This window comes from Lagenorhynchus albirostris, chromosome 19, assembly GCF_949774975.1.
Source record: "Lagenorhynchus albirostris chromosome 19, mLagAlb1.1, whole genome shotgun sequence".
NCBI classification, from domain to species: Eukaryota; Metazoa; Chordata; class Mammalia; order Artiodactyla; family Delphinidae; genus Lagenorhynchus; species Lagenorhynchus albirostris.
This window is the reverse complement of record NC_083113.1, coordinates 18,595,608-18,612,621: the sequence shown is the minus strand read 5'-3', so window position 1 is coordinate 18,612,621 and position 17,014 is coordinate 18,595,608. Positions and strand designations below refer to the sequence as shown.

At 56.4% G+C, this 17,014-nt stretch overlaps 1 protein-coding gene across 1 annotated transcript in view; it reads right to left on the bottom strand.

Annotated features, from left to right (window-relative positions):
- The window catches only part of PEPD (peptidase D), a 114,435-nt gene that overhangs the window by 21,584 nt on the left and 75,837 nt on the right, over window positions 1-17,014 (bottom strand). Inside the window, exons 10-11 of the mRNA XM_060129932.1 lie at window positions 2,720-2,788; window positions 1,188-1,265 (exon numbers count right to left, since the gene is read on the bottom strand). Coding sequence (XP_059985915.1) covers window positions 1,188-1,265; window positions 2,720-2,788 — 147 coding nt within the window. The remainder of the gene's footprint in view (window positions 1-1,187; window positions 1,266-2,719; window positions 2,789-17,014) is intronic.

Below are 17,014 nucleotides of genomic sequence, written 5' to 3'. Positions count from 1 at the left end.
TGGGCGGGTTTCTGAAAACACTGGGCAGTGACAGCTCAGAAGCAGGCATCCCTTGGCTCACATCCCCCGGTGGCTGTGGGCCAGGGAACCCCGTGTGCAGCCTTCCCCACTCCCTGCGTGAGGCTGGTTCCTGGCCAGTGTTGCAGGCAGGACCGGAATGCCAGCTCGGGGATGGAGCCTAGCAGGGCACGTGTGCGACCCGAGCGGGGGCACGGCACTGGCGGGAAGCAGTGCGATGGAGCCTGGCTCAGGTGCCTCAGCAACAGGAGGGAAAGGCACCCAAGGACCAGGTGGGACAGTGCGCACCCCTCCTGCCCTCCTCTGCGGGTCAGTGACCACAGCAAGATGTCTGCAGGCCAAGACAGGTGGTCCCGTGGGGCTGGTGGCCTCTGGACGGCTCTCGGGAGCCCTTGGCAGCCTGGACTGGCTCTGCCCGACATCTGGGTGGTGGAGAGAACAGGCGGGCAGTGCGAGCGCCCGTGAGCGGAGGACAGGGCCGGTCCAGGTCAGTGAGGCGCCCGCAGGCCCCTGCCAAGGCCAGAGCGCCTACCCAAGAGAGGGGCGCGTACGCCCAGCACGAGCCCTACACACTGGGGTCTGGGAGCAGGGTCTGCGACTCCCCCTGCTGGGCGCAGTCCATCGGAGGGCTGGAGGCTGTGGGTCCTGCCCACGTCTGCTTAGTCACGGCTCCATGGGGAGCAGGGAGCACATCACACTATGCTCAGCAAAGCCCTGCCAACAGCCTTGAGGGCCAAGCACCACCTCTGACCTCCGCCCGTGCCAAGGAGCCTTGAGGCAGGAGCTGGCAGGTTCAGAGGGCGGGGGACTCCCTAGGGGTCTTCTCCGCTCCGAACTGAGATGCCCACCCTCCCGGCACCAAGCCAGAGAAGTGAGCGTGGTGGGTGCTGGGAGGCGGCACAGGCCCTCCTGAGGTGGTGCCTCACCCGCACGACACAGGGCCCCCCTCCCCTCTCTCAGGGCCTCCTTGGTCCTGGAGAGCAGGCTACGTGTAGGCCAAAGCCTCGGCAGGGAAGTCTGGACCCAGAGCAACGGGGGGACCTCACCGTGGTCCGCCTTCTCAGGGTGGGACCGAGAGGCCGTGGTCAGCCACCTTTGGGGCTGAGGCCCCCTGCAGCCGCGCTGTTCACACGCAGAACCAGGGCAGCTTGGGGGCTGGCGTCACTCACCACATGTCTCCGTCCTGGATGGTCTTGTCGTTGGGGGCCCCGGCGTGTCCGTAGTGCAGCACGGCCGAGTTCTCACCACTGCAGAGTACCAGGGGGAGGTCAGCAGCCCATCCTCACCCAGCAGGCCCCGGGCGCCAGCACCCCAACTCCCTGCCCCAAGGGCAGTGCTGTCCACCTTGCAGCAGGGGCCCAGGGCCGCTGGACCAGGTCCACAGCCTGAGGTGGGGGTGAGGGGCAAGGTGGCCCCGGCCTAGTGCAGTCACACAGCTCCTGGCCAACCTCTGGGCTCACGGCGGTGGCGCTGGCAGCACTCCCTTGGCTGAGCTGTTCGGGTAGGTGGCCTCGGCGCTGGGGATGTGGGCCTGATGTGGGAGCGAGGGCCAGCGGGCCCGGGTAAGGGACTCCAAAGAAGCCCTTATTTCCTGGTGACTAGCGGAGAGGGGAGGCCCAGTGGGAAGGGCCGGGCTGTGTCAGGGGGCTGCCATGGAGGTCCGCCAGGCCAGGGCCACAGACGGTGAGCAGTGGCACCTCGCCCCTCTGCTTGAGAACACTTCCCTAATGAGCGATGCCTTTAAGAAAAAAAAAACTTTTAAGTCTGTCGAAAGGGAAAAAAAACCCACTGGGCGTAATATTTATGGTCCTGTTTGGGAGTCTCAGGAATCATAAAAGTAGAAATAATGATTTTTCTCTCTATCCGCCAGAGAAGAACATTTCCAAGGACTGAGATGTTCACATGTATTATTCATGTGCCGAGGACGTGCACAGCAGCAGAGCTGCCGGCTCCATCCTGGCTGGACGGGGGCCAGACCCTCTGACCCAAGGGGAGAGCACAAGGAGACTAGACGGGGTGAGCCTGGGGGACGAGGGGGCCGCCCACCCCGGGACGTGCCCCTCAAAGCCACACAGCAGTGCAGACTCACGGCCATGAGCTGCCCCTATACTCGTGGTCATTTCTACCCTGTGCCTCCAAAGCACACCCGGCCAAGTGCGGGCGACACACAGGACGCACACAGAGCCCCCGCCCCCAGCCACAACGTGCCACACACAAACACGCCCACAGTGACACCCTGCACGACAGAGCCCCAGACCCACCCACGGCTGTGCTGTTCCCCACACGGCCACACACACGCAAAACCGCAGCCTCCGGCACTGACCCAGCTCCTTCTGCACCGCCGGCACACAGAAGCTGGCATAGCCTGAGGCCACGGCCCGGTCCCCCGTGCTGGGAGCGTGCCTGTGTGGAGGGGGCGAGGAAGGCCAGCCCCAGGAGAAGCAGCCAGCTGGAGACGGGAAGGGAGGGCACGGCAGCGGGCAGGCCGGCTCCCCTCCTCACCCGGCACTGCCCAGGACGGGCAGAAGCAACCTCTGCTCCCAGAGCCTGAGGAGGGGAGAGCGACTTCTAAGGCTTAGGTGGGCACTGCCTCGGGCATAGGAGCAACAGGTGCGTTTAAGCTGGGAGGACGGTGGGGTCCCCTCGCTCTCCCTAACCTCCTCCCGTGATCATTCCCACGAGGCCCAGGAGGTGCGCTTACCTGCCGCAGATGCAGGTGTAGGAGCTGTGGCGCATGCCACCCCGGGAGAAGCAGTAGTGCTCGAAGAGGCTGCGGGGGAAGGAAGACACGTCAGAGTAGAGTCACTGGAGCACGCACGCCCCCCGCCCCCATGCAAATCTTCAGCCCAGGCCCTGCTCAGCTGCACCTGCAGGAAGGCCTGAACTCCCCAGCGTGGATCTGTGGCTGGTAACCTGTAGCCCACAGGCCACCGAAGCACAGAGGTCAGCGCGGAGCGGGGACAAGGCTGGAAGAGCTCGCCACTTCCAGTGCCACGGCGCTGCCCAGCCTTTCAGGCCCATCAGGAAGACAGCCCTGGTCCTGCAGGGAGATGGGCTAGGGCAGGGGCCACCTGCCTCTGCAGGGCGGGAGGGGGCGTCTCCCTGTGACTCCCTTCTCCAGTGGCCGCATCCTCCCACACGAGGGACGAGAGCTCTCCCAGCCCCAGTGCTGGACTCACCCAGGCCCTGAGCCTGAGCCCAGGGAGGGGCGCAGGGAAAGGAGAGCGGGAGCCACTGGGCTCTGGCCTAGAGGACGGGGTTGAGGGGCAGGTCCGTGTGCAGGTGGAGAAAGGCAGGGTCTGGGGGCAGGCCCAGCTTTTCCCTACTTGTGCCAAGTAGCAAACCGGCTGGCCCCCTGGACGAGCTCCCACCTGGAGCAGGGGAGGCCAGGAGAAGGTCTAGAGGGAAAGACGAGACCTCAGAGCAGGTCGCCGGTAGCCCACCCTTAGGCTGAGCCCAGACAGAGACAGAGCCAGGGGAGGCCTCCAGGAGCTCGGAGGTCAGCAGAGCCTGGCAAGCCCCAGGGTGTGACAGAGGTCAGAGGATGAGCCACTGCCACATCAACACCATACGAGCAGTGCTGAACCCTCGGGAGACCACACTGCCAACAGCTCTGGAGATGCCAGGACCCTGCCCCTCCCCCCACCACACACTGCAGGACCTGGGGGGTGGGAGGTCATCTGGGCGTGGGACTCGGCGCTCCAAGGCCCCGGCCTCTGCAGAACCCAGCCGGGGAGGGGGGCAACGGTGGGGGGCTGCCCTCACCCCCTCCCTGAGGCCTGGGCAAGAGCTCGGGCCCAGCCTTCCGGATGGCCTTGGTTGGGAAGCAGGTCCAGGTGGACCCCACCCTACCCACTGACTGCCAGGGCAGGGAAGGCCGACCACAGGGCTGTGCTCAGAACACCAAGGCTGCCCGTGGGCACACTAAGTGGCAATCCTGCCCTGCGCGTTCTAGGCCTGTTTTAGAGCACGTCTGTACGGAGGCGTCTAATCTTCCAGGCACTATAAACACAAATTATGCATAATTGTTATGATTCGGTATTAAGGAGCTGTTATGCACGAACAGTTCTGCTATATTCAATCAGCTTTCAGACTTGCTTTACAAATCCCACAGAATAATTGTGTATCTGCAAATGAAATATTTCCTCAACACAAAGGATTTCAGGAACCGCCCAGGGAGGTGAGGAAAGCCACGTACGGCATCAGCTGCCCCCGCGTTCATGGCGGGAGCGTTCAGGCGGCCGCCCCCAACTTCAGCCTCAGGACGGCCAGGCCAAGTCAGGGCCCTGAGGCGGCTCCACACCGCCCACCCAGACAACGGGGCCTCAGACACTGGGACTCCACACAGCAGCCCACGGTGAGTGGGGGACGCCGATGGGCCACGGAGCCACAGGGCTCCCTGAGCCTTGGGGGGACGATGCCCTGTCCAGACAGAAGCAGGGTTCTGGGGAGCAGCAGCCACTCTCCAGGTGACGGGGACAGCAGGGGACAGGCAGAGGGGTGGTGAATGAACAAATCAGAAGGTTCAGCCTGGGGAAACGGGGTGGCATTGGTTCCCCCACCTGCAGCCAGTCTCAGAAGCAGGTGTTTCCCTAACCCGTCATCTACTCAGTAGAAACAGCCTTCATCGCATGCCTTGGCTTCTAAGGAAAAAGCCTTTGAAAGGCCTGACTCACAGAAGCACCAGACTAAGGAACGGCCCACCCAGTTTTCACCTGCAAACTGCAGCGTGGGTTACCTCTGTCAGCCACACGATGCCACACCCACAAGGAAGAGCTGCAAAGAGGAGGGGAAACGCCACACGCTGGAAAGTCACTCTCCCTTACAAGGGTTTAAGTCCTTCAAGCTGGACTTCAGCATCTGATTTTGTTTCAAAGGAACCTGTCTGACATGATACAAGAACACACTGATGCTCTAGCGGCATAACACGTGGACTCGACGGGCTGCGTTTTTTGCTCACACACCTCAAGGGCCCCTCTCCCTGGGACCTCAGCCTTGGGCCGTGGACACGTAAAGGCGCCCAAGTTCTGGGGCAAGTGTAGTGGCCCAGGACCCTGGGTCTGACATATTGCTGATTCTCAAGGCACGGGGAGTTAAGGATGCTCCTAACTGGGGCCACAGGCTCGACGTGAGGCTCCCGCACAGCCCGGTCCGAGCTCGGCAAGAACGGGCCTGGAGGACAGACCGCAGCGGCAGAGGCGCCCCATTCCCACTGGATGGCTCACAGACCAGGCAGCAACGGGAGGACACTTCATAAAGACCCACTAGACCTTTACGGAGAATATGGCAAACTGTGAACCAGGTGAGGGTCCAGCTGACACATAACCTGAGGGGCTGACTGCTGATGACACCCGTCTACGGCCGAATTCGGCCGCGAGCTACCCATCAGCCCCTTGGGAGCCGCAGTGAGATGAAGGTAGAGGATGCAGCTAACAGCCTTCCCACCCCCAACACTCAGAGGTGCTGGTTAAAAATCATCAGCAGAGCCACGTCCACAGGACAAAAGCAAAGTGTGGCCAGAAGAGACGAGGAAGCTGCTGGCCTTGCTAACCTGGAGGCCTTGGCATTCGTTGCCGTGTGGGGATAGTGAGAAGGCCCCGGACAAACCAGAGGTACGGGGCCAGAACTGAGAGCCCTCCCCAACATAAAGCTGGGGGCTGGGCAGGGATGCACAGCCTTGGAGAAAATTCACCAGCACCGCAGGAGCAATCAGGAAGCTTCCCGGGCTCCGGGAAAAAATTAATGAACGTTCCCTCAGAAGCATGGGTCTGTCCTCCACGGGGTTCAGGTTCAAGTGTGAACGACCTGTATGGTTTGGAAACCCCGAAGCCAGGAAACTAACAAAAAACTTGGTCCCTGACTGGTGATACCTGGAGCCAAACTGAGCGGCCACACTCTCAACCCAGGCAGGAGAGCCGCGATCTGCCACAATCTCTGCGTGTGCACACACACGTACGGACACACGTGCACATACGTCTACACACGCATGCAGGTACATATACACACATATATACACACACCCCACACACTGAAGATGAACTCACAGTCTGAAAATAGTCCACAAGAGCTGTCAGACACAGCAAGCAGCAGGCTAGACCCTCCCAGGACTTCTGATAAAAGAACCATCAGAGAGACACTATACACAAATATTAGATAATTAACACCTAAAAGTACAGTATGAAAACACAGCAGGCAGATGTTACAGAGTCACAACAGAACTGCTAGAAACGACTGGTCTATCCATAAGAGGGCAGCAGTCAGAAAGACAGGCAGCAGTGTCCGCAGCCCCCGAGAGCAGCCCCGCCTGCCCTTTCAGACAATCGGACTCTCACGTGCAGCACGAGGGTCAGGTGGGCCTAACCACCCCAGCTTCTTCCTGCTCACCTGGACGGAGGGTGGGTGGGGGGCACTCCGACCAGGCACATGGCCCACAGCCTCCCCAGGCAGCAGGAGGGGCTTCCTGACGAGCAGAGGGAAGGGCAGGGTCTGCCCAAAGCCCTGCTACCCGCCTTGCGGTGGTCCCTGAAGCTCCCCGACATGGCCATCCCTCTAACACTCTTGCCTATAAATTTTTCCCAAGCAAGACACAGGTAGAAAATGCTTTGTATCCAGGCATAAATGAGAACCTTTAAGTAACCTGGGAGAGTCTGTGCTGTGAATAACGACGTCGATGGGGTTCCTGTAGCGACAGTGTGGCAGGCCCATCCATCGGTGCCTGGAGAGGGGTTCACAGGGCAGGGACAGCAGATTCCAAGGCCCAGATCTCCAGGGACAGTACTGCTGGGACTCCCCAGGTGCCCGCAAATCCAGCCCATGGAGCCTTCCTGGCCGCATGGCTTAGCTTCTGCCCTCTGAGGTGTATCATCTGATGAGGAGATAGCCACAGCCCTATACAAAATGCATTAGCTGCCCAAGATTATGGCAGAAGGGCTGCCCCAGGCAGCAAGGGTCGCCCAACCCTCAGTGTGAGCGTGAGTGCCAGCAGACGGGGCCAGCCAGGGAGGTCAGGGGCTGTGGGTGGCATCAGGCACCTCATGCCCTCCCAGGTTGGGCCTCGATGCATGTCCGGTTCCCAGGAGGCCGAGCCAGGAACAGGAGCGTGCAAGAGAAGATGGGCATGGTGGTGGAGGCCACCTGGATGAGCAGAGGGTCTAGGAGGGCAGGCGGTTAGGACACAGGGTTACGAAGGCGGGCAGGGCCAGAGCGTGAGGGCCTTCTTGCGGGAGGGAGGTACCGGGACTCGGTGGTAGACCGGGGGGGCTGCCCTGTCCCCCTCCTTCCGCAGGCCCCCTGGTGAAGAAAGACACAGAGCGCTCCAGGGAGCCACCACGGAGACGCTCCGAGCACGTTTTAAAAGAGCAAGCAGCCTTCACACGGAATGACATCAAGGAGGGACGGATTTAAAGCCTTGGAGAAACCCAGAGATGCATTATTAATAAAACCAGTGCTGAGAACAGCGTCGTGGCCCAGCCTCACCGACGCAGCACCACCAGGGACAAAGGGCCACCTGCAGCCCTGGCCGGATGGGGGGCGCTCCCGCCTTCTCATCCAGGACCTCCCACGGGCCTGGCCAGCGGGAAGGCCCAACAGCTGCCTGCGGCGTTCGGTGTTTAGGACAATCCTTCAGGGGAGGAGAGGGTTTCCCACTTTGCTGATGAGGAAACTGCAGGTCAGTGTGGTGATGTGCTGTGGTCAGGAAAGCCCTCAAAAGAGTCCCTTGGAGCCTGGGGTCCATGTAGGGTTTCTGACCCCGATCTGTCGGCGGTGGGGGCACTTGACGGGGCAAGGCTCTCTGTTCCCCGAACACCAGTGGTGGAGGATGCTGTGCTACGCCTTCCAGGGCCCTGGACTCTAGTCTGTGCATGGGGCCCAGACTGAGCAGGAACGGGGCTGCCAGGACAAATGGCCCACCGATCCCAGGGACAGGGCACCAGGCCAGCCTGTGGAAAGCAGGAGCCGGTGCTCCAGGAGGGGCCGCTGGGGTGCAGAGATCCTGGAAGGGGAAAGCTCGCCTGCCAGAGGCAAGGGCAGCGTAAAGACGGCGGTGGTCAGGGCACGAGGAGAGGCAGTGCCGGGGAGAAGCCACTCTCTCTCTCTCTCCGCGAGAGCGGCCTTATCAAGGTATGAGATAATTAGCATTTTAATTGGATACTTGGGAATTCTGAATTGCCTGTCTTGTATGAGGCATAACTGAGGACATAACATGACATTCAATTAACAAATATTCCCCTTTATTCTTGACGTGCTCGATTAGGTGGAGTTCCTGACTTCCTCGGTATCAGTTCTGGGATAAAGCACTACATCCTTTCAGCTGGCAAAGCCCTGGCCTCATCAGACTGCTAATAAACTCCAGCCATATATGTGTGTGTGAGTGTGTGTGTGTGTGTGTGTGTGTGTGTGTGTGTGTGAGTGTGTGTGTGTGTGCATGTGAGTGTGTGTGTGTGTGTGTATGGAAGAGATTTTAGAAATTTTCTACACAGAGGGAAAAAAATTAAAATCATCCATAATCTTATCTCCTAGAAACAATCTCTATCAAATATTTTGTTGAACATCCTTCCAGACAATATTTTTAGTGCATAAACACAGATTTTTTAAATAATAATTAACTAAACTTTTAAAAAGTCACCTCTTGACTGAACTCTGACACACATACAGAAAAGGACCAGAATCATAAGGGCTCGGCACAATGGCCTGTCACAAAGTGCGCATCTCTGTGCCCAGAGGCCCCTCCCTGTCGGTCTTCCTGCCCACGGGGAGCCTGACTTCCAAGACCACAGGTTAGATTTGCCTGTTTTTGAACCTGCTGTAAATGGAATAAAAAACCAAGACCTCTTTGAGTCTGGCTTCTCCCCCTGCTCCACGTCACGCTGGCGAGCCACCCCCCACGGTGGGTCACTGTCATTTGTTCCTTCTCAGCGCTGGCAGGGTTCCGCCGGGTGAGTGTGTCCCAGTCTTCTGGTGGTGAGCGTGCTTGCTGTTTCCGGATCGCAGCCATCATGAATAGTGCTGCCGAGGACCTGTGCAGTCTTCAAGGGCAGGTGCACACACATCCCCCACCGAGCACGCAGCCAGGAGTGGAAATGCTATGTGTCGCTGGGTTCTGTGTAGGTTCAGCTTCAGCAGATAAAGCCAATCTTTCCAGGTAACTGGATCTATGTATTCACTGGCCTCTTCCACTTCATACCTGTGCGTGGGGCCCAATTGAGCTGAAGAGGTTCTGCAAGGACCAATGGCCCCACCCAGCCCGGGATGAGGGCCGGAATGTGCCAGGGAAGCTTCCTTCTAAAGCAAGAACGTTGTTCCCTGTCAACAGATACGTGTTTCCACTATGCCCAGAATGTGACACTTCTCCCCACTGCCTGCCCCTGGTGCAGGCCACCATCTTCTCTTAAAGGTGGTGACAGTGGGGCTTCCCTGGTGGCGCAGTGGTTGAGAGTCCGCCTGCCGATGCAGGGGACACGGGTTCATGCCCCGGTCCGGGAAGATCCCACATGCCACGGAGCGGCTGGGCCCGTGAGCCATGGCCACTGAGCCTGCGCGTCCGGAGCCTGTGCTCCGCAACGGGAGAAGCCACAACAGTGAGAGGCCCGCGTATCGCAAAAAAAAAAAAAAAAAAAAAAGATGATGACGGTGCCTGGTCGATGGTGACAGTGGTGGAGCTGGCTCCCCACAGAGTGTGCTCCTTTAAAAATGTACGTAGGCCCCCCAGGACTCCTCTGTTCAAACCCTGCCTTCCCATGAGCAGACTGCCTCCCTCTCGTTCCCCCATCTTCTCTCACTTCCCAACCTGCCTCCTTGCTACTCATGGGATCACCAGCCAAGCTCCCACCTCAGGGCCACCAGATGAGCCCTGTTCTCTCTGCCGGGAACGTCTGTCCACAGGTCCACAGCTTGCTCTCTCTCCTTCAGGCTTCTCCTTCATGTTTCCTACTCAAGAACACCTGTCCTGAGCCCCCTGGGTAAAGAATACTCCTTCCCCAATATACGACCTATTATCCATCCCCCCATCCATCCATCCATCCTTCCATCCATTCTTCCATCCTTCCATCCCCTCATCCATCCTTCCATCCCCCCATCCATCCATCCATTCTTCCATCCTTCCATCCACCCATCCATCCATCCATCCATCCATCCATCCATCCATCCATCCTCTCTCACTTCCCATTAGGCTGGGTTTTGTCTATTCTGTTCACCGCAGAATCCCCAGGGCCTGGAATAGTGCCTGGCACACAGGAAGTTTTCAGTACATCTGTGAAGTGACGGAATAAGCAAATGGTTGCATGAGCAGGACCACAGCCTATAATTTACCTAACCGATTTCACGCTGTTAGACACCTCGGTTGCTTCCACCTCCGTGTTACGATGGACACCCGTGGCCATATGCCTTTTCACTATCTTCGGCTAAATTCCTAGAAGGAGAATTCCTGAGCATCTGCAGTTTTGAGCCTCAGGGCGTGTTCTGCCAAAAGGACCCCAGAAAGCTCATGAGGATTTTCAGGGTCCTGAGACGTGTACCATGGGGCCTGTTTGCCACTGGACTTGGGAATCTGGTAGGCAAAACAGAAAGGATTTCGTTGTCTCATTAACTGGCAAGTTTGGACATGTTTATATGTTTAGTTCCTCATATTTCTTCCTTTCTGAATGGCCTGCTTCTATTTTAGAAAACTGTTCATCTTTTCCTCACTGATCTTTAAGGGATTTATCTATGAAAGATACTAGCTAATGGTTTTGACCGTCACCTACGTGGCAAGCGTCCGGCCTGTTCTGACCCTCTCCAGCTCCTTCTTTGTCTGGAAAAAGAACGGGGTGCCTGGGGCAGGAGCTGCAGACACAGGCAGGGCATTACTGGTGCCCAGGATGGTGACGACACACAGGAGGATGAAACCTGGACCCCACAGCACATGGCTCCAGTGGGAAGTTCTAGATCTGTAGATCCAGACCTCTTTAGGGCTGGCACTCTCCAGCATGTGAGAGGCCCCAGCTTTGGAAGGTCCTGGAAGAACCATGTAAACACAGGGACAATTTGCCAACTGGTCTCTGCCTTCCTCAGAGACCAACGTCTGCTCTCATCTGACCCCATCTAACTAGTTCCTGCCGATGTCAACAAGAACACCTTTCTCGGCCCCAAACCCAAACTCCCCCTTTAAAACTGCACCAGGTCACCCTAGGCATCAGTCAGGGAGGACCAAACTGCAGGACCGGGAAGGGGTGGAGGGAGATAATCCTCGTTCACCACGATCTAGAGCCTACTTTCCCTCCAAGGGATGCCAGCACCCCCTCCTCCCCTCCCCGGGAAGGTGCAGGGCAGGGAAGCCCATACACAGGGAGTCTTCTTGGGGAGTGGAGGGAAGGGATTTTCTTTGAGCTAGTGTTTCCCAAAGCATGACATGGGTCCATGAGGTGACATTATGGGACGGGGTACACTGATAAACGTGTGTGATGCATTAGGTATTTATTTTAAAGTCACCTTCCTGCAAATTATACTGGGTTTCACTCGTGACAGGAACACAAAGCTTTCTTTTAAAATATATCTCAAGAAAAAAGTAAAGAAACTATTAAGCAAATAATACAAGGATTTGGCAGAAGTTCTCTGAAGAAAAGCCTGTTTTCAGTTCTGGGTGGGAGGACAGTCCAGAAGCTCCCCGTCCCCAGACGTCCCCGAAACCTGCCGGTCTTTGGAAAACAGCTGGTGTGAGGACTCCAAGAGAACCTAGGCTCTTTCCAGTGCCCCCACCTGCTCCTGTCCCCAGCTCAGCAGCCTTGGACACCAGGCTAGTGTGGACCCCGGGGACAAAGGCCAAATGGGCCCTCTGTCCTTAGCACCGGGGATGCCAAGGGGTCTCAGGGAACAAAGCCACCCCCAGCAAACCCGGCTGCCGAGGGCCTCGGACACGCAGGTGCCCAGCTCGTAACCACGATGCTCTGCTCCCCTACCAAGCGCAGGCGAGTGACAGCTTCCCTTTAGCGCAGAATCCTGGCTGGAGTCTCGCTTGGCAATGTTCCTACCTTCCTTTATTTACTAGCTCCTCATGAGGCCGGGGCACTGACAGAGCCTGGTCAGGGCAATGACTGTCTGTCTGGGGCTCTGGGATCTCGGGACCACCGAGTACAGCACCTTGGGTGCCTGGTAGCTGCCCTACTCCACCCTGGGGTATCCTTGGGGGTACCACCTGCTACAACTCTCCCCACTCCATGAGTTCCCCTCCCATCCCCAGTGGAAGAAACAAAACCTGGAATCTTCCACCAAACAAGTGCTTCCTAAATGCTAACCCTGCAGGAGACAAGGGCCCCGGACTCCACCCAGTGCAGGCAGGACAGGATGACTAACCCTTATTGCTGAATTTCTCTGGGCTTTGCTTTCCGAATCCCTCTAGGGTGTTGTGTTTTGTTTCTACAGAGCCCAGTGCTACTTTATTTCCAAACATTGAATTCCTTTCTCAGCCTTATAATCTTAAAATACTTCATTCACAAAAGTGTCACATCAGATAGAACTTTCTTTGGAAAGCACCATTTTATATCACTGCCTTTCTAACGCGGCAGTCCCAAGCACTGGTTCCGTCTCCCCGGGCCGGCTCCGGCTCTGGGCAGTCCCCCGTGGCCCTCATCTTCCGAGGGGCTGAGCCGCAGCTGGGCCCTGGCTTACTCTGGTTCTTCTTCTGGTCTTGTGTCCACATCCTCCCTCCCAGCTGCCCTCGGTTCAAGGCTCTGAGGGGAGAGGAGCAGCAGGGGGGGGCCCAGCCAGGCCCACCTGCACACAAACCCCTCTGTGTTAATTAAGCACAGGGCACCGAAGACAGGGAACCGCTCATCCGGGCGGTAAGTGTGCAGCAGCAGGCCGGGGTCACCCCGAGGCTGGAGGGACCCAGGGGGCTGCGTCCCTGCAGCCCAGGATTGCAGGCCACCTGCAGGAAGCGAGAACCATGGGAGCTTCACCAGGCAACCGCTACCCCAGCTTCCTGCGACATGATGTCTCTTCTTTGAGAAGGCTCTCCCAAGACCCCAGGAGCCACAAAGCCCAGGTCAAAGTCAAAACAGCGGTGGATGGAGGCCCAGACACTGTCCGACAAGGCCTGGGGACCCTTGGTGCAAACGGCCCTTCCCACCCTGCGCGTGGCTGTGCTTTTTGGCAGCATATCGGCTGTTTGGTGTGAGCTGCCGAAGACCCCTCTTCTAACGAGCTTTCCCATCCTCACTCACGACTCCAAACGTTATTTTAGTCACAGTCGGCTGAAGAAACAACAGAGGACTCTACTTATCACTTTGAAAGTCGTCATCCACTAAAGACGATAAATGGGGGTTGCACTCATGCTGCCCCTGGAGAAAGATCAGCCCTGAAAAGAGGAGGTGCTGCCGGTGCGGACACTCTGCAAGCACGGGGCGGGGGCGTAGAGGGAGGCTTGGCCTGGCCAGTGGCGTCTCCAGCACGGCGGGGGCCGCGTCGGTGCTCCCGCGGGAACTTAGCAGTGGGGCCTCAGCCGAGGTTCAGCACGGCGAGGACACGGTCGGAGAATGATGCCACCTTCCATCGCCACAGCGCTCCCCACTGTCCCCAAGCTGCTGCAGGATGTCCACTCTGGGTCCAAGGGGACGGGAGAGGTGATTTAAGAATTCACTTCCATGCTCTGAACCTTTCTCCAACTGACACCCCAGAGTTGCAGGGCAGGCTCCTAAAAGTACGCCTCTAACCCCCATGAATTAAGTATTTTGGTAACTTAAACCTACTTATCAACAGCTAATTAATAAGGTCTAAGTCCTCTGATGACAGGGTGATTAAATTGTTTTTGAAATAATCCATTTTTAATTAAAATGCTACCCTCTTTTGGTTTCTGGATAGATTCAAAAGAAAGCCTTAACAGGTGACTTGTTTTAAAATGCACATTCTATAAAACCAATAATTAGAAGAATTCATGCTTTTAATTATATTTTAATAATTCTTTGCCTGTTGATGCGAAGTTAAACCATCTTTCTTCATGGTACTAACGCTGCTAACCAAAGCCAGCAGGCAAGTGGCAGGAATTCTTCTGGGTGTGAAATCCCATTTCAGGGAGCAAAGGTACTTGCAGGAACTCCTCGTCCTCGTCCTGGCAGATGGCAATCTAATTACAGTGAACTGCCTGGTCCAGAAGTGCTTGCCCGGCTCCCGGCCTGTGACAGCCACACTCCAAGGCGGACACACCAGTTACGTGATGAGGGCCTGGGTTTCTGCTGTGTAGCCACCAGGCAGAAAAGTCCCTTGACTTCTCCACTCCCCTCCCTGTACACCCTGCAAAGCATCTCACCAGTGACCTGCAGGAACAACCGAATCACCTGCCAAAATTCAGAAAGCTACAAAACACAGTGAGGACTGAGAGGATGAGGAAGAGGGGACCGCCCCGAGAGGTGTGCTTTCCCACCTGCCACGCTGACCACTGCAGGGGGCACAGCACCCTCACACTGGTCAGTGTGCCCTGAGCTCTCCCTCCCAGGCTCCACCTCCAGCACCACCCACTGCCAGCACCCTGTCAGGTCCCCTCTCCCCAGGACCACTGCGGTCCCTCCTCACGGCTCCCGCCAGGCCACCTGGCTACCCTGCTAGCCTTACGCAGGTCCCCTTAGGGCCCACTCGGTAGCCTCCCCCTCCTCTCCCCATCGAAAGTTCTTCATAGGTGAGGCCCCTTCCTCCCCACTTCCTCCCCACCCTCTCTCTCTCTCTCTCTCACACACACACACACACGTGCACGCCCTCTCATGGCTGTTAGCCTTGCACGTGGCTGTGCCACAGTGCCTGCCTTTTCCCCCTCCAGTCTCAGAGGGAGCTCCTAGAAGCAGGCCCAAGTCACCCTGTACCCAAGGCTGGGCACAGTGAGGAGCGCATGGTCGGTCCTCAGTAAACATCTGGGGAAAGGGTAACAGGAGGCAGGGATGGTTGGCCTGCACATGCCTAATGACCAAAACAGAACGCACGTGTGCGCGCGCGTGTGCGCGCGCGCACACACACACACACACACACAGCCTTACGCCCTGCCTGTCTAGGCGGAGCCCCAGGTGGAGACCTGGCCGTGTGCTCACCACTCCACTTCCTCCTTCCGGGCACATTTTTCAGGCTCCCTGCAGTCAGGCTGGGACCAGGGACTGACTCTCGCCAATGGGAGTACAAGGGGAAGGGACGTGTGCTGCTTCTCAGCAAGACTTTTAAGTGGATGTACGTTCTCTGTGCTTTCTCTCTCCCCTCTCAAAGGGGGCAGCGTTGGGCAATGAAGCAGCCCCTCCCCATGTCTGGAGGAGAGACATGGGGCCACTCAGACTGTAACATGAGCCAGAAATAAACTGTCCCTGGGCTGAGCCACTGAGATCTGGGGTTTTGTTGTTACGGCAGCAAAGGCTATCCTATGCTGACTAACACACATAGGAGATTAGAATATGGTAAAGGTGAAATTATCAGTCAGTGGGGCAAAGACATTATTCCAAAGACAGGGGATCGACTACTCATTTCAAGAGGGCAAAAGTGCCAGGGTCCTTGCTCGCTCACCACTTTAAATGCACTTTAGATAAAGAGTTAACAACTTAAAATGAAATCACATGGCTACATGGATATGCTATACTATACATACCAGCATCAAGATACTTTGTAACCGTACAGAAGATATTTTTTAAAAGAAAATCATAAAAGTAGAAGAAAACATATGCAAATAATTGAATTGTATTGAGGTGCTAGAAACGGTCTATGTAACTATGCAAAAGGCATAAACTATACAAGAAAGGCTCAATTTGACTATTATATTTTACAATTCCTGTATATCAAATTGGGAAAAGTATTTTGACCAACAGAACTGTAACATGAACAGCCCTATTATAAAGTGTTCTTGTAGATCAGTAAGTCAGCCTACACATGTCAAGAGCAAATTGTGCCAAGGACAGACAAGCCACGAAGGCAAATGCCCAGGAAACACCTGTAAGAGAAGTTTAACCTTGCCAGTAGACAAAGAAGTACAAATAAAGGTGGGATATTACTTTTCCCTTATCAGACTGGTAAAGATGATTAATAATAAAAACCATACTAATTAACTTTACTGTCCGAGTGGGCCCGCGGGCACTATGGAGGTATATGTATGTGTGTGTGTGTGTGTTTGTCCGGCTCAGTAGCTGAGAACTCGGTTTCTGGAGAGAGGCCACCTGGCTCCTCTAAGACCCATCTGTCCACCATGGGATCTTGGGCAGTTCCTTAAAGCCTTCCTGGCTCTGTGTGCTATAAAGCAAAGATGCCATCCCCACCTCATGAGATTAAATGAGAAAATCCACAGGAAGCCCGTAGTATGTACTCACTAGACATTGACACGGACACCATGCAAGCTGTGTGGGAGAACAACTTTTAGAAGGCAGTTAGGCTTTGTGTATCAAAATTCCCCCCAGAAATTCCATTAGCAGGAATCTACCCCAAAGAGATTATCAGTTAAACACCCAAGAGGCGGATAGATAAGGCTGATCAGCACAGTGTCGTTCACGCTGTAAAGTCAGAAACCACCTGGCCGCCCCGGCAGAGGGCTCGATAAGCGGATTATGGTGCAGCCCCGCAGCCCCGCAGGTGCAGCGGGTCCTGGTTCACTGACGGAAGAGATTTCCATTTCACAGAGGAGGAGGGACAACTCCGCCTAGTGTGATCCCAGCAGACCCGAGTCTGTCTGTCTGTGCCCCCGGAGAGATCCAGAACGCGACTGCTAAAGCAACAGGGATTAGCGAACCTCTGCATCACAGGATATTTCTCATATCTTGTCTACAATGCTCTGTGCTGATTGAACTTCCTGCTGGCTCACATAATATCTTTTTATCCGAGAAAGCTGTTTTCATTTTGAAAATATTTTTTGGAAGAAATGAAAGCTACTTGTTAAAGACCAGCTCCCCTGCAGCCAGCCTTGCCCCATTGGCTCCACCAGGCCTCTTTCCCACGTGGACAGAACCCACACGGCCACGATCCGGGACAATGCTGCGATGCTGCCACGAGGGGTCGCTAGTGCGCACCG